Here is a 22,889-nt window from a genome sequence, read left to right as displayed (position 1 = left end):
GAAAAATGTACTCAGATTTATTCAGATTTGTACGTCACAAATGTCAAGTAGTAGTCATTTTCTATTCATATAGTCATGTCTATTACCGAAGACTCCCCGGGAATCTACTCGATCCGCAATCAAATCAAATGTCAATCCGTGAACACCCCGGGATGAACTGTATTATTGACGGTGTTCACATTGACCTCACAAAGCCGACTCATTTTGACAGCTATGTGAGTCCGAAGATTTTAAATGAGTTTTAAATTTCCTGCCTCTTTTTGACATCTCTTTCACACCATGAAGTGCAAGTGAGAAAGCAACAAATAAACGTCAAAATGCGACGGCGGAGTAAGGCCAATGTGAACACCGTCATTGATCCACGAAAACACATTAAACTGCTTACCGACATATGTCATTGTTGACACTTAAAATGTCATTCTATCACTTCCGCACCGACGGGTTCGGTAATACGAAATCTTGTGAAAGTGACTCTCACTCTCACCGCAGTGCATCTGCGTCTTCGGTAATAGGCTTGAGTATTTTGATTTTCCAATAGGGTTATGAGTCCTGCGTCAGCCAGTAAACAAATAAAAAAACAAAACACCTTAAATGTGTTAAATTATTTCACTTTTGTGAAACAAATATTAAAGATTCACCAGTGTGAATTTTAGAAGGTTTCATGGAATAATCCTAAATCATCATAATAAACGAAGCAGCCACATATTTCTGGGCCCTTTTTGCGTGTGGTCTTTGAATACTGCACTGTATTATGACCAATGGTCAAGTAACAAACAGGTGCCAACGCACTCTCTTAATCTAAAAATATTGTTTCAATTCTTTCATTCTACATTAATTTGAGTTTCATTGTATATGTTAAGCAATTGAAAGAGAACTGATAGCTGATAAGTGGTTCATTTGTGTAAATAATAAGTCTTGGTCTTATCATTTCCGTTATGTTTGAATAACTGTAAAACGATGACGATGTACTTTCCTTTGCTATTTTCGTAATAAAAAATAATATCGAAATAAATATAGAATGGTTATCTCTTATTAACAATGCGATGGCGGTAACACAAATAGACAAATAGAATGTATGTATGTATTGTGTTTTTTGCAGTTATTTATAACTTCCGAAGAGTCGATATTAACTTTTAAACATTTTAACCTTTGAATTTGTTTTTATTAAATCTTTAAATAAAAAAAAAACATGTTAAGTTGTACAAAAGTTCAATTACTGGAATTCAGTTTGCTCATGCATGATTTACGCACTGACATGATAAACAGAGATACGTATGTATTGTTAATTGATTAGATACTCTTGTTATCGTCTTGGTTTTTATTGTTTTCTGAAAATATAACAGGTAAAAATAATAAAATAATATGATACGAAAAAATTTAATGCTTTTAAATAACAATTTATTAGCTTTTCATAATCTTTAATTTTGTTTTGAATTAAAGTCCTCAAACGCCATATATGTATCACAAACACCAAGAAATGATAAAAAAAATGTCAATAAAATTTTGACACACAAACTGACAGATATACTAGAAAATGGAACGATTTGTTGAAAACCCATTTTTTTAATTAAGCCGAAAAAAGTGAACAAACCGACCATTCCAAAGTAACGGAGGTGACATATTGAATTTATTTTCAGTTTATCTAGTTGAAGAAGTACCTAATCTTTTTTCTTAAAACTTGGTGGGTCTTAAGGACTCAATTCAATTTCAATTTTGTTTTATTGAACATAATCTAATACTTACAATTGACTTAAGCTTAACTTATTTCTAATAAGATACATTGATTGATATAAAATTTGCTGGCACACATGGGGCCTAACCTTATACAATGGATAAAAGATAAAATATAAATATATAGTACATGAATAGGCTTAATTTTACAAGTCTGCTGACTAGGTTATCCTCGGTGTGTTCCGTCCCGGTTGTCCAGTTGTGGTATTGATTATGGCATTTTGGGTGATATGGCATTTAGCCGCGGGTAGCAGGCCGAGTGCGTATCTGCGTAAAAGTAAACTACTTTCTCGTTGTCGGTTGGGATAATGTGAGCACATTATCCCAACTGACAACGAGAAATATCCAAAGCACAAAGGTATCTAGATTCGGGATGTCGTTGTTGGGTTCTCATTATTCTCATCAGCTGATTGGGGTGGTTGGCGATGCTTCCGAAAAGTTTCTTTGCAGATTGCAGCAGATACTTGTACAACGGGTTAATGTTTGCTTCCTCGGAGAGTCGCTCGTTGATGTAGTATTTTTGTCGCTGTCGATCGAAGTAAAGTCCGGTGCAGATCCTCCGTATTTTCCTCTCATTTGAAATTTCTTCATGGCTGTCTTGGAGATGGTATACAATGGTGGAAAGCTATATGCGATGACAGGTCGGAGAAGCTGCTTGTGGATCAGGAGTTTCGTTGGTTGGCTTAATCCGTTTTTTCTCTTCATCAGGGGGTGGAGGTGATGAAAGGCGTGGTTGTCTTTTTTCAAGACTGACCTTGGGTCTTAAGGACTCATCATAAAGTTGATGTTCTAAAAGTTTCACGAAAAATTAATTTAACGTAGCCAAATAGATAATTTGTTCCCTTACCATCCGTTACCGTCTTTTTCTGTGAATAATTTAGCTACTTTTAATTAGTTTTTCGTGAAACTTCTAGCAAATCACTTTGTCATGAGCCCTTAAGATTTAAGACCCACCAAGTTACATGAAACAAATTGGTTCTTTAACGAGATAAACTGGATAACAAGTTTGTTCACAGTGAACAAATTGACCCTATATCGATTTTTATAATGTGTAACGAAAATGCCAAATTAAAAATTCCCTTTTCCAGGATTGCGTTCAAAGAATTTATTGAACGCAGTACAGATGCCATATTTTGCTATTTTTTCCACTAAACTGCTAAAATCTGGATTTAGTAGCGAAATACGATTTTTCTTTGCTGCATCAAATTTCAACCGATTTAATCTAGAAGAATGACATTCAGTTAATAATATGTTAAAACATGTGGTTTTAAATAGCATAATGGCATTTTTCTCTTCTGAATATAATGGAATAATTTTTAAAAGATATATTTTATTCTTTTCTTGGTTTCCCATCAGAATTCACTTAAAATTACTAATATTTAAATAATTAAAAGTCCTAGTGGAAGAGCAAAACAATTTCATTTGATTATTCACAAATGCAGACATAAAATTTCAGAATTGAGTGACAACGATTCAAACATGGATTTCAGAAATTCATAATTCAAAAAGTTTAAACGTATTTATCACATTCACAAAAAATCATAGTTTCCCTAAATAAAATCCTTTTTCTTTAATATTTATGACGTTATTTGTAGAAAGTCACAAGTTCATAATGTTATTTTCCGCCAGTACAATTTTTGTTTGTATTTGACTCAAAGTACTTACACTCCGCTTCAACTAAATAAGCACACAAATTTTCAAAGGTATTTTGTCCATTTTTTCCTAAGATTGAGCTTTATTGTTTCATTTGATGATGCTTACCGATAGCTTGTGATGTTGTGAAAACAAATCAGAAAGAATAATTCACAAAGTACCGCTATTTTTTTTCCTGTTATCTTACAAAGCGTCCCATATGGAAAAAAGCAGTTTTTTTTTTGCGTCAACTGAATAGACACACGGTCTTTAAAGGTCAATATCTTCGTTGTTTATGGGAGTTTTGAGGTCATTGGCATACCAAATGAAAGGTTGAAATGTTCTTAGTGAGATTTGGTCCTTTAATTAAAATTTAAAAACAAATTAGTAGATTAAAAGCTTTGAATAGTGTCGTAAGAGCTAAAATTGATTTGTCAAATAAATAAAGACTGACCGGGCTTGCTGTAGCTACTAAAATTGATAGGAGTTATAGTGGTGCCTACTCGTACCTCAGAAAAAAAAGTTCGTACAGGAAAAACATGAATTGAGGCAAAAAAACGGCAAAAATAGCAGTAAATCGATGAGAAATTTTGAGACCTGCCTTAAATTCTAGTGACTCTGCGGCGAAAATCAAACAAAAAGTTGGTGTTACTGCAAGTGTTTCAACAGTCCGCAGAGTAATAAACAGCACGGATCATTTTAACCCATTATAAGTCCAAAACTAACCACCTTTGAGCAAGCAACAAAAAGGTTTTCGTTTTTAATTTTCTAGAATCCATATGAGCTGGGAAAATGAGTGGCGCAAAGTGGTTTTTCTGATGAGAAAAAGTTCAATTTTGATGGTTTCATAATTAAAGCCATCGGGGCCATCAAAATTGAACTTTTTCTCATCAGAAAAACCACTTTGCGCCACTCATTTTCCCAGCTCATATGGATTCTAGAAAATTAAAAACGAAAACCTTTTTGTTGCTTGCTCAAAGGTGGTTAGTTTTGGACTTATAATGGGTTAAAATGATCCGTGCTGTTTATTACTCTGCGGACTGTTGAAACACTTGCAGTAACACCAACTTTTTGTTTGATTTTCGCCGCAGAGTCACTAGAATTTAAGGCAGGTCTCAAAATTTCTCATCGATTTACTGCTATTTTTGCCGTTTTTTTGCCTCAATTCATGTTTTTCCTGTACGAACTTTTTTTTCTGAGGTACGAGTAGGCACCACTATAACTCCTATCAATTTTAGTAGCTACAGCAAGCCCGGTCAGTCTTTATTTATTTGACAAATCAATTTTAGCTCTTACGACACTATTCAAAGCTTTTAATCTACTAATTTGTTTTTAAATTTTAATTAAAGGACCAAATCTCACTAAGAACATTTCAACCTTTCATTTGGTATGCCAATGACCTCAAAACTCCCATAAACAACGAAGATATTGACCTTTAAAGACCGTGTGTCTATTCAGTTGACGCAAAAAAAAAACTGCTTTTTTCCATATGGGACGCTTTGTAAGATAACAGGAAAAAAAATAGCGGTACTTTGTGAATTATTCTTTCTGATTTGTTTTCACAACATCACAAGCTATCGGTAAGCATCATCAAATGAAACAATAAAGCTCAATCTTAGGAAAAAATGGACAAAATACCTTTGAAAATTTGTGTGCTTATTTAGTTGAAGCGGAGTGTATGTATGTTTGTCCGTTTATCCGTAATATTAAACTCTTAAGGAATGGTCACACAGGAAAGATATGCGGGAGCGGTTCGGTAATTGAATGAAAAATAATACAAACCGGAAGTCCAAAAAGAAATTTTGCTTAGTAGGTACCTATTCATAGTAACTTAGTAATACTGAGTGAGAAGAGAGAAGTCATTTTAAATATAACTTATTCATAGAAATAAAAATGTACCAACAAAAATACTCTAGTCCAGTTGTGTGTGGTGTGGGCATAATTTTGTTTTTGTTTTAATGATTCCTTAGCTCATTTAACGAACAAAATTTTTTCAAATAAAATAATACATAATGTATGTAGTAATAAATGAAATGACTTTTGACGCTAACGGAGAGTGAATAAATAGAAATCCAGTTTAAAATCTCCATTTGCTCTAAAATCCTTCTTAAAAGGTCTATTTCGGTGTTTTAACTAAAACGGCTTTTAAATTTAATGCTTAATTAGTTAATGATGCCAAACTTCAAAAAAATCGTTGAAAAAGACTGAATTAAACGAATTTGGTTTTTAATTTTAAAATTCCCTTTTTTAATGGCGATTTAAGTTTAATGGAGATAAAATAAATAGTTTTAAGAGAGCCCGACTCAGGACAACACGACTATGTACACCCCGACTCACGACAGCCCGATTCAACCCAACTCGACTCAGGTAAGAACTCGACCTGAGTCGAGTTGCGATGAGTCGGGCTATCTTGAGTCGGGCTATCTTGAGTCGGGCTATGGGTTGAATCGGGCTGTCGTGAGTCGGGTTGTACAAAGTCGTGTTGTCCTGAGTCGGGCTATACCCTTCCCAAAATAAATTGGGCCTTCATAGTTTAACTCCTTTTGTGTGTGATGAAGCAGTCATTAAAATAAAAATTATGTCAGCTGTAAGTTAGACGTTCATGAAAAAAATGAACAATATGACGACTCGCCACTGTTTGAGTGCTTAAGGCCCAACTATAATGGGCATAAGTGAGTGAGTGGGATAGCCATCATGCGCATATGCGCACTTCGTTAACTTTCGTTAAGCATATGTCGTGTGCTCTGCACCGCATGGCAGAATAAAATGTAAACAACATGGATACAAGAGGGATGGAAAAATTAAATTAATTTTCACTTAATAAAAATGTGATAAATGAATTGTGAATACTTCAGTAGAAAACAGCCTTGTAGCCTGGTTCCAAATGAAATAATTTCGCAAATTATCTCATTTCAATGTCAAACCGTATAGCAAATTATTTCATTTGGCATTTGCAATCAGATAATTTGCAAAATAATATCATTTGGGGACTAGACGAAAAAGCCTTTAAGATTAGGTACCTCACTAATAAATCTTATTAAACTGAACATATAAAAAGTGACTCTTGGAGCCTAAGTCCTTAGGTAAGGGTACAAAAATGAATACCCTAATTTTGAGTATGAAATTTATAGAAGTGCTCTCTCTTAGGTTATTTATATAAATAACAACTTAGTCTTAGTCTTCACAATCAAAAATGTGATGCGTCTAAACAATGTGCTCACTTTATTTGAAGATGCATTCCTCTGCTTGTTATTCTTGTCTTTGATGGATAAAAATCACTTTAAAAACTGCAGATAATATGTACATGTACTTGTACATAGATGCATACATACGTTCGCTTCTCTTCGTAATTTGCTTTCAATTAAATTTAATTCAATGAACATTTAGCTTGATAATAGTAAAAGCTAAAAGTAGCTTCAGTTACCTTTATTATAAAAAATAGCTGCGAGTGGGATTTAGAAATAAAACACATACCTTTGTATCTTGAAAACGTGCTCGTTTTATATTGGTCTTGTTTTTTTTTGTTTTCTTTTAAATAAAATTAGAAATTGTTCGTTTTTTATATTCCTATTGACGGTCAGTGTGTCCGCAAAATAAAAGAATTCAATAAATTTACTTTGTTGGTGATATCTAGATTCTGCAGCATCATTTGTTAAATGAGATTCTTTCTAGGTAAATAGCTTCGCGTGTTTTTGCAAGAAATGGTGACAAATTGTTTTAATTATTATTTTATCAAACTAAAAATTGATTTTTGTACATAGTGTTCTTCAGGGGGCCGTTTATTTCGTTTCAAATCTAATTGTCGCTTCACCAAAAAAGGGCCCAAACCTAAAATGTGATGAATTATTGTATAAATCCTCCTTAGGCTATAACCACATATCACAAGATCTGATATGGGTGGGCTTCAGGCAACGAGGAGTACTAGAATTCTTACCTACGTGCGGATAATAATGGGCATGTATGATGGAGTGGTTACTTTAATCAAATGTGCAGCTGGAGTCACCAAAGAATTCAAAATCAAAGCAGGTGAACTGCGGAGAAGCGTCCTCTGCTCCTTATTACAGTTCTTGATTAACTGCTTGAAGACAAATTGACGGACACAAAAGTCAAGTAGATTGAGCCATCATAAGTGAAGATCCAATATCCCTGAAACGAGCAATTGAAGATGTTCTGGAAGGAAGTGAGTACCGTATAAGCGTGCACCAACGAAGGGAGTACGAAGATCTGAGGATGCCTACTTGTCTAAAATACAATCTTTCAAATGTTCAATGGATAGATCCTGAGAACCCCGTCAAAAAAAAAAAAAAAAAATATAATACAACGTTCCAATACAAACTCGAAGATATAAAAAATTGATTAATACTAGACCGAGACACTAACTTGTCGTCGAATTCTGAGGTCAACCCGACGAACCCCACTGGTAGATCACAAGTGTTAAACACATACATACGTGCATAGAGGAAGGAATACCTAGAGAGCCGACTCGTACCCCCCTTGCCTAAAACACCCGCAAATTTAATTTCAGATAATTGGTATACATCTCTCTTATTTTTCTCTTGTTTTCCTATCTGTGAATACGTGTGAAAGGTATAATGCGTTTAATACCTTCCTTTCACCAGTAGATGTTCTCACAAACTTTGAATTCAAACATGATTTTGGTTTGTACATGAACTTGAATAGCTCAAATAGCTGACTCCAGACACCCAGCTTTCAATAAATATGTACAGAAATAAAAAAAAAGGTTCGTGTTTTGAATTTATTATATTATTTTTGTATGAATTAATTCCTTTACTGAGCACTTAAATTGTTTTTAATTGTTTTGAGCCAGTGGCGTACGTTGAGTCGCCGGGGCCCCGGGGTAAGACTAAATTTTGGGGCCCCTTTGATATTTGGGGGCTCCTTAGTTACAAAAAAAATTACGTATACGCCATACGTTTTTTTTTGTATGGCTTATTTATTTTAGGTTTATTTTAAGGTTTTAATATGTTCGTAATGCACTTTGCTATATACTTACTTAAAATGTCTCTCATAAAAGTATTAAACACTTGTACTAGGGGCCACCAAAATAAAATATTCAGAGACCCCTAAAATAAAAATTTTTAAGCTAAGAATTGATAGTTCTTGGGGCCTCTGTTCAGAAGTAATAAATACATATTTTATTTTCCTTCATCAGACATAATTTATTTTATTTTGGGGCCTCTGAAAAATTATTTTTAGAGCCTCAAAATTAAGTGCTTAGAGGCCCCTAAAATATAATATAATTTTTTTGGAGCCAAGAATTAATAGGTATTGGGGCCTCTGTTCTGAAGTAATATTCGGAATGCCACCAATAACGTAATGTTTTTATTTTGGGTCCTGATGTATTTATGTTGGGGCCCCTGAATTTATATTTAATTTTTCATTTGATTGTTTTGAACCACTTTTGAGGATCCTCAAATAATATTTTTTTGCTTTTTTGGGGCCCCTAATGTATTATTTGTGGTGGCAAAGATTTTTCAAGTAATATTTTTTGGGGCCCTAAGATAAAATTATAATTTTTCTTTTAAAAAAGCAGTTTATTTTTTTTGGGGCCCCTTGGGTAACCTTTTTTTAAAATCAATATACATACATTGTGTGGCTACCAATGCATTATACATTACACTGAATGACATAATTTGTCTCCCTGGTTACTTTGTAACGCAGTTTATGCTAACAGTTTCCTTCTCTGCATTGTCTCCAGTGGGGGCCCTGGGGTCGGTCGGGGGCCCCGGGGCACAGCCCTGCTTGCCCCAAGGGAGTGTACGCCCCTGTTTTGAGCACAACTCCACAGTTGAATGTGTTGGTGCCATTTAAAATGCACGGGAAAACTACCACATATAAGCACTGTGGAGTTTTTCCTCTCATTGCAGCTTGTAGGGTGGAAGAGAAAAACCAACCGAAGTCGCGTCTCTAGGTATTCCTTCCTGCGAGAGTTCTGATGCGACCCCCTCGAAATGACATCGAGATCATAACAGCGCTAAATAAAGGAAGAAAAAGAAGGCTAGTAGGTACCATATAACTACGGTGACCATATTTTTTTTTAATTTCAAATAATGAACTAAAACAATAAGTTAACCGAGTTTCTAACTATTGTTTTTTTTTTGTTTCAAACCGTAACACAAAACCAAATCTTACCGAAAATCCAAGTCAAATTCCACATATTTTATAATGTTGAAATTGTTGTTTGAAACTTCCCGTCCAACTAGCTACTGTTGTCTTCTGACTTTTTTTCCCATAGTGGAATTTTCACACAAAAAAAAATAGTTTAGAATGCTCGAATATTTGTCAAAAGCCTCAGGGTCACAAGAATTAAAATCGTTTCTCTTTTAACCGACTTCCAAAAAGGAGGAGGTATTCAACTCGTCTGTATTTTTTTTGTGTTTGTTTCCTCATAATTTTGGACTTAGTGAACCAATTTTGATATTTTTTTGTATTGGAAAGCTGGTGCCTACAGTTTGGTCACATTTTCGTCCAGTACTGGCTATAGAAAATATGAGAAAAACCATAAAACGCAGTTTCGATCCATCGGTTTAGTTTTTTTTTTGATATAAATGATTATTCATAATGTAAATTAGATTACGATTTTTGCACATTCAGGAAACTGGGCCACCTTCGCTTTATCATTTTGTTCCAAAAAATCGTTTTTGTTTCAACAAAATTATAAATACTGAACAAAAAATGAACAGCTTTTGAAATAATGAACATTCTTATGTTTTTTAACACAAAATAATTCAAAATGAACATGTCCTTCAAATAATGAACAGTTCATATAGTCAAGGGGCACTGTAGTGCCCAGCCAAGTTCTCTAGAAACTTTGGCACTACACTTATTTACAGGAAAGAACTCAGGCCATTTTCGACCCCCCTCTAACTTTTATACCAAATGTGCCAGAAATTTCAAATTCGCTCCATTTGTTGAACTAGTCAAAAACAAACTCCTCATAAAATTTCAGCTACTTAGGATGATAGCCCAGGGTAGATAATTTTTGAAACCAAAAAAAATCATAGTAGGATGAAACCCATTGGAAAAGGAGGTGAATATGATACAAATGAAAGGAAAAATAAATTACGGGCGAGCCGAGTTCCGCAAGTGGTAGGGTTGAGTTGTTTAATATAATATCAAGCAGCCTTTGTAAACCACATGATATATGTAGTAGGGTGGAGCGATTTTATTTTTGTTTTTTATTTTCGAATTTAAAAAGTTGCGCTATCTATAAACGAACAAAACTGAATACTTAGAATTTTTAAATAATTTCATTTTGAGGTGCCCCAAGCCCTCTGAATGCTTAAAAAGGGACTTTTTGACCTTAAAATTAAATGGGGAAAAATAAAGTTCAACATATTTTTTTTTTTTTTTAATTCATGTTTCACTGAGATTGAACCATCTAAAAACTATATTTCACTTCACTTTTAATTGAGATTTCAATCAAAATTCTAAACAAAGGTGCGGTTAGTTGAAAATCTAGAATTCTTAAATTTCGATGTTCATACGAGGGCGGTTTGAAAAGTTCTCGGCCCGACCAATAAAACGCAATAAATTTTAAAACTTTTTTTTAATCCCTTTCTGCAAATTCTCTTCTTATGCCAATACACTCATTTCATGTGTTTTCTGGTGCTTCTATTCCCTTTTTATAGGCCGATTCCTCCAACTCTTCAAAAAACAGCTCCGACTCAGCAATCACCTCCTCTTTGGTGAAGAATTAGCGTCCAGACAATTTTTTTCTTTATGTTTGGAAAGAGCCGAATAAGGGGGTGGTTCAGTACTCCAAATCGAAGTTCATGGAGTTAAGATTCTCTCTAGAGATTTCAACTCGATTGAATATTTGTTCTTTTTTAAGCAAACGCGGCAGCCACCTTGCGGAACGTTTTTTCGACCGCAATTGTTCGGTCAAAATGTTTTAAATCCGTTCAGAAGAGATCCCCATGGTCTTGCTTATTTTTCTCAATTTTAATCTTCGGTCGTCTAAAAACATTTTATGGATTTTATCGACGTTTTCTGAAGAGGTGGATGTTGTTGGCTTCCGCTTCTGGGATCATCTTCGACGCTCTGTCTGCCATGTTTAAATAAGGCTGCCAACTTTTTGACCGTGGAATATGAAAGTGCATATTCCCCCAATGTCTAATAGAAGTCTTCTTTAATTTGATTTGGCGTCATATTCTTTCTGGCCAAATTTTAATAACGACTTTAATTTTTTTTTTTCAATTTTCGTTATAAGCAAAAGATAAGTTCAAACAAAAAATTGCACTGATAAAAATTCGTGACCAATTTTAATGAAACTTAACATATAATCATAATATATATTAGGCTATTTGGGTAATTAAAATTAATTTGTTTAAACAACGCCATCTATGTCAGGTCGAGAACTTTTCAAACCGCCCCACAGTGCGGCCTTTTGAACAAAATTTGGACAAAAATCATTTTCTTGATAAATAGGTACATTTTCCTATTTATTTGTACAAAATTAGCTTAAAATAGAATTTCTTAAGATAAAACACAATTTTTGATTTCATAAATATTTTTAAAATACGGAAATTCTTTTTTGATCAGGTATAACCTAAGTTATTATTTTCCTTTTGTTTGGCTTATGCAGTTGCATTTGATTTTTTGCCGTTTGGTTCATTGCTAAAAAGTCTTTTTTTCTTTTTTTGGTTTGGTTGCTAGAGCAAAAAAGGCGCTACTTTTGACCAAAGGATGTCGCAAAAAAATCCTTGATTTATTGAATATCTTTAAAAATGTATATTTACTCAAGTTTTTACTATATAGAATAACATAACCTCAAAACTCGTGTGGTTATATAGTCTATACTTTTACCCTGAAGTATTATATTCAAAGAGTAGTTATAAATAAGGCTCCCAGAATTTGAAAACTCTAATGGCAACTTATAAATGCAATGTTTTGATCTAACTTTTTCCAAATCAAGTACGGGACTTCATATTTTTTGTAAAAAAACAAATCTTTTCAGGATTTTTAGTGGAGCAGGTTTTCCTGAGTATCATAAAATGTACATATAAGTTTTTTGGTAAACTTGTGTATAACATTTTTGTTTATTATTGCTTCCTTCATAAAAATAAATGAATAAAACGCTACTTTTAAAACACATTTCTCGAAGAAAATTGGTCTAAGTCAAAAATTATCATGTTCAAGAAAAAAAGAACAGACTTTAAAAATTAATATCCGAGCAACCAAAAAAGATAATAAGAATAACATATTTTCTAAAAACAAAAATCTTAACTTTGTTTCTGCCAATTGTTTTAAAAGAGAAATCATCATTAACATGAGTAAAGGTATACAAAAGTAAACATTTTCTTAAATCATCGTAACGTGGTATCAACTTTGCAGATAGAGCGTTACTGTAAAAATTTTTTTCTTAGAATAAACCCAAGAATCACGCCTTAAATTGTCCTTATCGTATATGGGACAGCTGTCCAAAAATTAAATATAAAAAAAAATTTAAAAAACTTTTATTTACACAAAAATGTTTTGTTATGGTTTGATCTACGCTGTTAAAAAATCATTAAAAATAGTGTAGCAGTTTGTAGCAGTAAATTTAAACAGTTGGATATAGCCAATCATATATTCTATGCGCTTCTGTACAAATTACAGGATATTTTGAGCCGTTAATTTTTTACGTCTATTCAAAGTTCCTGAACTTTTCCAAAAAAAAAGGAAATTAAATGGTTATTCTCAAAATTAAAAAAAAAAAAAAATTAAAAACCTCCAATTGGTTTCCAAAATATTGTATATAATACAAACATTATACCTTCTTGATAACCCGAAAAAAAAATTTGTTTAACTATCTATTACCCGTACTTGTTAGGAAGAATAATCGTTCGGACTTACCAAACCAGGCTGTCTAAAATGAATTTGTTCTTGTTACCAATGCATAGTTGCAGCAGACTTTGCCGAAAAACTATTCTGCCCAATGGGAAAAAAGTTTTGTTTTCCAATGGTTATATCCTGTAACCGTTACTTTTGTAAAAATCGAACACATTTTTTTTTTCTTTTTGTCTAAGGAGTGCCGCACTGTGCGCCCTCGTACTTTTCGTAAGACTTTTTTCAAAAAAATATATTAAAAAGTCAAGTAACTTATTTTTTTTTTGATGTTCGATCGATTAAAATTAACACCAAAATGTCTCGATCATCATGTACAAAGTTATTGGACTCTTTATGAATAGTCTTTTACTTTAAGACCAAGAGTCACAATATTATCAATTACTCTTTGAAAATAAGTGGTAGGCTAGTGAAATTTTGTATGAACGTTCCATATACCATTGACAAAAATAATAAAATATGCGCATCAAAATATTTCGGGTTATAAGGTGTTTTTTTTTAGGAAAAAATAACACTTTTGCAATGGTAACATTGAACCTTATTGAAAATGTATGCATTTTTTTTAATTGCATATAAATATTATACATACTATGAGAACCAAAAATAAAAAAAAATAATTATATTTACCATGGAATATTGAATTTTCATAACAAACTTAAAGAGCTTATATCTACCCTTCTGCATGGAATACAAGGTGGCCCAATATCTCAAAATAACTCTTATGTTGAGTACTACAAGTGTAAATCAATGAGCTTTACACAAAAACAAAATTTAATTGCTTACAACTATGAGAAAAATTCGTCGCAATTATGTAAATTATCAAGTTTTTCTGACCTCGGAATCAATTTAGATCCGAAACTAACTTTTACTGATCATTATAACCACATTATTAAAAGAGCCAATGCAACACTTGGCTTCGTCAAAAGATTTGCGCGGGAATTCGAGGATCCATATGTTTTGACCCTTCAAGCAAACAGGTCCGACCTCGGTCCGAATCCGCTCCGCCTGAGGCGGAGCTGTGTCCGACTTCGGATCAGAAACTGGTCCGAAGGCGGCTCAAATTAGTATGGAAATTATAATCACCGCGAAGTCGATTGCATATGTATTGGTGTGGTGAAAATCTCCATTCCGAGAAAACGGAGCCGAAGGCGGACCTGAGCCGGAGCAGCGAAAACCTACCAGAAAGAGGAATAAGAAAGGGATGACATTTCGCATTTGCGACCAAAAAAAGAACAAAATTTATTTTTTTTTCACTGAAACTGTTTTATTTTTTATTTTATTTTGGCAAACGAAATTTTCACAATAAATACAATATAAAATACAATACATTTTATTTCATTTGATGCTGCTGCTGTTGTTGGTGTTTTTTTTTAGATACCCAATCGCATGTTTCATCTTCTGGATTTTTCTTCATCATTAGAGATTACATCTACAACACAAGCAGAAACAACATTTTAATCCAAACACTTTGAGCGGTATAGGTATACAACATACCTTTTTTGTTTTCCATATTGTTTATAATTTAAAATAATTGTTTATAATTAATAATCTAACATTATACAAACAACGACACGAGACACGACGCGACCAAACACTTCAACAAAAAATAACAAAATGACGCTTTGGCTCTTGTTGGCCTTGTCTTTCTTTTCCTTTTCTCATTTTTCACCACGATTCTCGTTCGACTTTTGTGTTCATACACAAAAAGTTGCAAGTGTGTGAGTGCAACCCCGCTTTACGCGGTCGGAGGTCGGACTGTCTTTTCTGGACTCCGTTTTCTTGCTTGAAGGGGAAGGTTCTATATATTTCATTTGTAAGGCCAATTCTTGAATACGGATGTATAGTGTGGGCACCTTACTATATGATTCATATAAACAGAATTGAAAGTGTTCAGAGAAGGTTCATGAGATTTTCGTTACGTTTCCTTTCATGGTCCGACTTAAACTTATTAATTTACCATCACTTTCAGTTCACAGGGAGTATTTGCAATTATGTTTTATAATTGGGATAATAAGAGGCTCAATATCTTCTTCAGTGTTGGACTGAAGACCGAATTTTAATGTTGGGCGTGCTGGTTTAAGAAATAGGCTACCAATTTGTGTGTTTTTAGTAGATATAACTATGGCGTCAATAGCTCTATGAATCAACTAATTAATATTTTTAACAAAAACTTTCATATACATAATCGATTCTATTAATGATAATGTTAAATCCCATAAATTCAAAAATAGCTACTTTAATCAATTCAATTAATGTAGCAGAATGTTGTTTTTTCTACCAATGATGTAAATTTCATGCTTTTATCACAAAGTGCACGATTTTGTTGCTAAGCCGTCCCACTAAAATCAGAATTTTATTGATACAAATTTAAAACTAAATTTTAGAACTTGGTACACTTTTACATACATCTCAGTAGGTATTTTTTGTGCCAGCTTAATTTCAACTTAGGAGAACTTGGTTCTTTTTTTAACAGTAATGTTTTTGTTAGATTTCACCACTTTTAGCAAGACGTTGCTATAGAATTTAAAATCCCTATATTTGATGAAAATTTAGCGCAAAGTAGCAGTTGCCACGCCTGCCCCTGGCTAAAATTGTAAATTTTTTCCTTTGTATAAACTTGTCAAAATTAAATTTTTTGGTAAGGCACTCGCCTAGTGACTCAACAGTTGTAGGTACGATCCCCAGTGGCTGCCAGTACTTTTTTTTTTAATTTGCGCATTCACGAAATGAATGTGATTTGTCACCTTAATTTAAGGTGGAAGTCATCTTAGCAAAAAACCATGCAGAAATCCGCTTAATTTAAGGTGGGATCCGCTTAAGTTTCTGTGGTCTGTTTTCTCCGTGTTGCTAAAATTCTCAGATCTTAAAGTCTTTCCTTTGTTTAAACTACCAGCTCTACAATTCTACCAAATTTCAAGATAATCAGAAGTGTTCTTTTAAAATCGATGAAAATTCTGTGGAAATGGGCGGTAGCCATTCCCCCTGGCTAAAATTCTCAGATTTTAAAATTTTCTTTTGTATTAACTAGCATTTCTACCATACAAAGTTTCAAAATTCTGCGATAATAAGAAGTGCTCTTTTTTATTTGATGAAAATTCAGCGGAAATGGGCGCTTGCCACTCCCCTGGCTAAAATTCTCAGATTTTAAATTTTTTTGCTTTGTATAAAATAAACTACCAGCTCTACCATATTCTACCAAGTTTCAAGATTCTATAATTATCTCAAGTGCTCTATAATAATAATTGATGAAAATTCAGCGAAAATGGGCGGCTTCCACGCCTCCTGAATTGAAAATCTAAAATGTTTGATTCTTTCCCTTGTAAACACAACAAGACCCATCACCGTGTAAAATTACAAGTTTCTACCATAGCGGCAAGTTCTCCATAATTTTGATGATCTGTCAGTTACGGTTTTCGTGATTTTTGAGGCCTTTATCTAAGAAACTACTCATCGTAAGAAGCTGAAATTTTGTGAGAAGTTTGGTTTTGACCAGTTCAACAAATAAAGCTAGTTTGAAAGTTCTTCATCTTTGCTGTGGAAGTTAGAGGGGTGTCAAAAACGGCTTGAGTTGTTTCCTTTAAATAATGGTGTGGTGCCAAAGTTGCTAGAGAACTTTGGCTGGGCACTACCGTGCCCCTTGATCTGTATGGGTTCACCACTTGCCTCACAAATATGTACTAGGCTTTAAACTATTATTCTCGTAACTCTTTTAACGTTTTGTAAAAATAACCGCGCACGACTGTACTGTATGTGTTATCAACGTTGAAGTAAAATCATACATAAATCCACTGCATACTACTTGGCGGTTAAATCTGTGCAAAATTACATACTAGCAACAGTATCGTCTATATTTTTAAATTTAAAATGTTTTTGCATTTGCTTGTTGTAGTTACTAGAATCTAAATCTATATACTTGTAGTTGTTAGGTTCATTTCTCTTTTTCCTTTGCAGTCGTTGACGGTTTATGAGTTTTATAACGAAGAAGAAAAAAAAGTGTTGTAACAATTTTTTAGTCTACAATAACGCTGTTCCCACTTTTCGAAGGAATTTAAGTTGTTGAAAGTTGTTTGCGGAAAAATTGATTGCCACAGGGTTAAACCATTAACAAACTATAAAAAGACTGGAAACTGAGCGGTCTAATGACGTTTGCCTACAAGCTGCGAGGTGTGGTGAATGTCGTGAATCTATCGTTGTGTGCGTGTTCGATGTGTGGTGAATGTCGTGAATCTATAAATGTGTGCTTGTTAACGTCATTTACCAACGTGGTTGCTTTCACATAAACTCCTGCTCAAAATTAACGCACACTTTTTTTTTCTTTAGTTATACCCCTGCATCTTGTTTGAAATGGCTTTAAAATTATTTGTTGTATTTTTTTGTGTTTGCTTATTGTTTAGCAAGTCAGAAAAATGCTAAATTGCAACAGTATTATTAACCAAAAAAAAGAAAAACCAAATTTAGCAATTCAAGGTCTGAAAACTGATATTAAAATAATTTTTGTTTTTTAAGAAATAAAATTTAAAAAAATGGAAACGCGTGACAGTTCTTTCCAATAATTTTTTTCAATACTTGGCATTGTCTCCTCTAGCGCATATGGTAATTTGGAGTCGTCTATTCATTCCACGAATTAAGTTTTGAAGGTTTTGTTGTAACTTTTCTTTCACTGCAGTTTTCTGTTAATCAAGAATGCTTGGAGGTGGATTTCGGCCGCAAATGCATTTTTTTCAACATTTCCTAGACATGTTCTATTGAATTTACATCCGGATATCTGTGTCGCCAATTCAAAGGTGGCACATTTTATTCATGAAGATATTCTCAAACCACTCTAGCATGCATTATCGTGCATCAGACTGATTTGTGGACCAAATCTAGGGGTGATTGGAACCGCATGCTGTTCGAGAATATTAGCCAAGTATCTTTGGGTACTTAAATTAGGTCTAGGAGATCTCACTAACTCCGTAGGTGTTGTGAGGCAGAGTTTACTCCATGAAAATGTATGACTCATCTCTAAAAGGTTCGCGGGTTGACAGATAGACTTCAGCATACCTCTCCAAATCTTCCCCACAAACATTTTATTCCATACCTTCAATTTAAGCTAACTCCTGTCTTATTTGAGAAAATAACCACGATACTGTGAGATAAAGTAATAGTAGGACTTTTTTGTAAAATAAATATGATGTGCGTTAAATTTGAGCAGGAGTGTATATTCACAGACAACACTGTACACAAAAGGGTTTTGGGGGGTAAGACGTACGAAAGTTTCCAGTCTTGGTATAGTTTGTTTATGGGTTAAACATTCTGTCGTAGTTTTTAAGACAACCTTTGGAAGTAGGCCTTTTTCTATACCAACAAAAAATAGTTTTCAATATTTAAATCTTATGACACAGTTTTTAAATAATTTTTGTATTGATTTTAAATATTTTTGTATTAAAAACCTTATTTTGAATACAAAAAACATGCAAATGTAATCAAAAGTATTGAAACTAATTTCTAGCCACTTTATAACTTTATCTTGGTTAGAACTGAAGTTGAACACACTGAATTTTATTCAAATTGTATTAATAACCTTAACGGCACACGGCAGCAACAGCCATTTCAAAACAAGAAATAAAAATTCTTGTCCGAGGTTTGAGGGTTACCTTATGCCGGTCGCACACCTAGCGTTCAACGCACTCAACGCGAATTTAACAAATTAATTATAAAAAAACGACGGCACTATGCGTATACTTTTTAATTACTTCGTTTAGCTGGGATCTCCAACTGTCTAAAACTCGTTGTTTGAATATAATTGAAAGCACCATCAATTAGAATTTAAGGTTTTAAATTTCGGAAACTATCTCATTTCGAATGTCAAATCGAATAGAAAAAAAAAACGGAATTTGTTATTCGAACTGAGACCATTGCGGGTGGCAATGGTCCTGTGGATGTAGTGCTTGACTGCTCGCCCTTAGGTGTGGGTTCGAGCCCCACTTCAGGCAGCATTCTTTTCTTTATCCCCCGGCTTCGAAGCCACCCGTGGGATTATATGAGATAATAATCATCTTATTCTCGGGCAGTAAAGATATCGGAAGGATTTAAACAGGTGTCGAAAGAAGGAAAGCGTTCCGGCTTATATTTTAACAATTTTCCTAACATAAAAAAATAACGTCGGAACTAATCAAAAAAATATTTTTTTTTTTAATTTTATAATATTTCGTAAACGGGACCTGATTAATTTTTTCGTACCTCGGATTCGAGTTCAACACACCAAAAACTTTCAGAAAAGTATGTTTTGCTTCTTGTGTGAAAAATTCTGTTAACTTCAAAAGTAGTCAAAACACTTTTTTTTTTGCATTTTCTAACGGTAATATATCAAAATCAGGAGCTTATCAATTTTTTCTGACTTCACATTCGAGTTCAACACACCAAAAAACCTTCAGAAAAGTATATTTTTGTTTCGACAAAAAAAAATTTAATTTTGTAAACCAGTGTAATTAATATAAATTTTGTATATAAGTAGGTATATAATAATAACTGTTAAATAAAAACATCGTTAAACCGGCTCTTGTTGTTGACAATAGTTCAAGTTGTAAAATGGTGTCAATTTAAATGTGTCTTTTTGAGTAAATAGTAACGAATTTATGAATACCAGAGGTATGTGTGCCAAAGCTATGAAAAACCGAAGTTTTGAAAGACCGAAGCACCGAAGTTATGAAAAACCAGAGCTACGAACACCAAAGCTATGAAACGTGGTTCTTGGGTTTGCAACCATTGATAGGAACGATATACGTGAGGAAATACCAAAAAGCTAGAGCGTGTAGGTTGAGTCAAGACAAGAAAAAAATTGTATTCGACGGAGTATTCTTGCCCGTTTAGCCAGGAGGGGCAATTTTCTAAAAAAATTGACTTAATTTGAAAAAAAAAAAATTTAAATAAATTGGAAAAAAATATTTTTAAACTAAAAAAAATGCCTCGAACTCAAATTTTTTCACTTCCAGGATTTTGGCGCTTAAACACTTATCACTTTGGTCCTAAGTAATAGACCCGAATTTAACGAAAGCTTCATTCCAAATTAATAAAGTGCTATGATTTTAAAATCGACTTATTAATAGGTGAACTGATTATTCGAGTTTTTCTATATTCAGGTCTATTACTAAGGGCCTTTGTCTTTATTAAAACTGTGTTTCTGATTGAACTGTTTTCCAATGGGAACAATTCAATAACACTTTTTTTTCTCCACCTTAATTTGTTATCTTAAAATAAAGCTCCTTTAAAAATCAAAAACTTCGATATATATCAGGAAATGCTTTAAGTATCAGCGAAAAATAACAATTCTTTTTGATAACATGATAAGTTAATTGACGATACTCACTCATACATATGCGTGAAGCATACCGAATTTCTTAATTTCTAGTCAGGTGAACTTCAACAAAGTTTACCTGTCTACAGTTAGTAACGTTTAACATTCGATAGCGATTGCAATTTTTTTTTACTTCCCTTCTGACCAGAATACCCGTGAGTGCGATAATAAACATTAATATAACTATTCATTCTTCTGATTACGATACCATCACAACAAAGCTTAAACTTAATTATCGCTGTTAATTGAACTTACAAAAAATATTATAAATAAAGACAAGTGGTGTATAGTCGAAAGTATTTACCAATGACACAATGACTTACAGAACAAAAAGATAAATTTAGTTCAGTGCGGAATAATATATTATTTTGATATCTCCCAAATAAAATCCCCCTTGTTCGTTTTTCTTGCAATTTATTTTTGAATACATACCTACAATATTATTTTATTGCTTAAGTAATTAAATTTCTGCCAAGATTGAGAGTACTGCTCTTTTCTATTTCCATGGAAAAAAGCTTTAACGCATAAGTATATAACTTTAATGACGCAACGGTAGCAAGTTATCTATTAGGTCTAAAACACTCAAGTTTTTCGGTGAGACATACTCGCACTTGGCTCATTCTGATCTCACCTGTTCTGCTCTCCCATTTGACCAAGACGAAAAGTAGGTATTGGAATAGTTCCAGTTTGTTTTTGCAGCTGGTTCCTTACAAGTAAAAGTTTTAAAAATAAATATAAATAAATCCAAAAAAAAATCTAAAGAACATTGTTTGCTCTTATTTTATTCTACAAAAAAATATACACTGGGAAAAGATAAAAGTGTGCAATTTTGCCTACATTTGTAATTAAAAAAAAAAGTTAAAATTAAATAAATTTAAAAAGCGTACTTTTTTTACAATAATTAGGTAAAGTGGATATAGCTGTAACTTACTTTGAATATTGTATATATATATATTTAAACAGAGCACGTTGGTTGTAAATTTTGTAGATATGTGAAAAGCAAGTGCATAGTGCGATTTGTAAAATTTTGTACATGAGTTTTGAACTTTCTGATCGATTTTTTTCTGATAAGAAAAAAAGTAAAGTTTTCATTTTGTATGAATACATGGCTTATATCCATCAAAATCAATGAAAATAAAAAAGCTGAATCTTAGCGTTCTTGTTCCAATTTTATAAAGTCAATCTAAATCTTTTAGATTTTCTTGTTCAATTGTGTTTCAAAAATCAAAAAAAAAAAAAATTGCTGACAGAAATGATAAATGCTTAAAGCTCCGTATTCAAGCAGCGTGCGCGTCAAATTTGACACTCTGCAACGCAAATCGTTTATTCATTAAGTCTCATTAGGTCTGTTCCAGACTTTTTGTGCACTAAATTAGTCTGTCTGTCAAATTTATGAGAGTTGGGAGAGAATTCTCTCAGTAGGAAATAAAACTACGAAAGACTGCCAAAAAGTCTGGAACAAGTTGAACACCATTATACAACACAATTTCATATTTTATGCTTAATTTGATAAACATTAACACTTTTTTAATGCAAAAAACACGTAAACGCGATTCAATTTAAAAATCACTACAATTTGATTTGTTTTCTTCTTTATTTATTTGTTTGACATACGTCAACTTTTCATTTGACAGAACTCAAATTTCTGCCGGAAGAAATTCTTTGGGCTAAATTTGTCAGGGTGGGGACCTTTTGTACTCTCTCGTGAGCGCTCTCTTCTACACAATTTTTGAAGTTGGGAACAGACTCTGACCAAAAATAACCAAATATTACTAAATTCGGCAGTTGCAAACTGAGTGTGGAACGGACCTATTAGGTGCGTCCCACCAAGGGAGACATCTGAGCGCTACGAAATTTTTTAAGTAAGACAAAAAATCTCAGCTTAGCGCTCACTTTTTTTCTGAGATTTCTGAGACGAAAATTTTTTGGATTAAATTTCTCAGTTTTCTTTCTCTTTCTTTAGTTGTTTTCTTTGTTATTGTTTGGATTTTTTTTTGGTGGTGTGCAGTTATAAAAATGCTAAAAACATGAAAAATTTAATGAAAATTTGGAGAAAATGTTATTTTTTTGAGCTTGCTTCACGAAATAACTCATTTTGAAATAATTTTGTATCACAATTTAATATTTGAAGAAAAGTTGCAGTTGTGTGGAGTGGCAGTAGAAGTGCTGGATTTGAAAAAAATTGGATTCATGTGAGAAACTTGCCCCACAAAATTATTTTCTTTCTTCCAAAATGACATTGAGCCTTCAGCCCTCTTCTTGGTAGGACGCGCATATTGATTTTATAGGATTTTCTGAATAGCTTAATATAGTTTTACATATTCTTAGCCAGTGTGTTAAA

General features: G+C 33.1%; 1 protein-coding gene and 1 long non-coding RNA gene across 8 annotated transcripts in view; one reads left to right on the top strand and one right to left on the bottom strand.

Annotated features, from left to right (window-relative positions):
- The first annotated feature begins 1,099 nt into the window (after positions 1-1,099).
- Positions 1,100-22,889, top strand: part of LOC129905331 (kalirin) — a 33,835-nt gene continuing 12,045 nt past the window's right edge. For 2 of the 7 annotated variants that reach the window (XM_055980794.1, XM_055980795.1), the window contains exon 1: positions 7,005-7,035. In XM_055980794.1, the coding sequence (XP_055836769.1) occupies positions 7,020-7,035 (16 nt within the window). In that variant the 5' untranslated portion in view covers positions 7,005-7,019. Of the gene's footprint in view, positions 1,344-7,004; positions 7,036-20,572; positions 20,704-21,098; positions 21,213-21,341; positions 21,454-22,889 lie in introns of those variants that run through there. The other 5 variants (XM_055980799.1, XM_055980797.1, XM_055980796.1 and 2 more) reach the window with 5 other exon arrangements.
- LOC129905337 (uncharacterized) lies at positions 1,231-21,694 on the bottom strand. Its single transcript, XR_008770604.1, has 3 exons — positions 21,480-21,694; positions 20,561-21,254; positions 1,231-1,328 (listed from the first exon to the last, which is right to left on the bottom strand). It is a non-coding gene; the product is annotated as an uncharacterized LOC129905337 (long non-coding RNA).

Source organism: Episyrphus balteatus, chromosome 1 (genome assembly GCF_945859705.1).
Source record: "Episyrphus balteatus chromosome 1, idEpiBalt1.1, whole genome shotgun sequence".
NCBI lineage: Eukaryota > Metazoa > Arthropoda > Insecta > Diptera > Syrphidae > Episyrphus > Episyrphus balteatus.
This window is presented reverse-complemented; position numbering and strand designations above follow the sequence as displayed.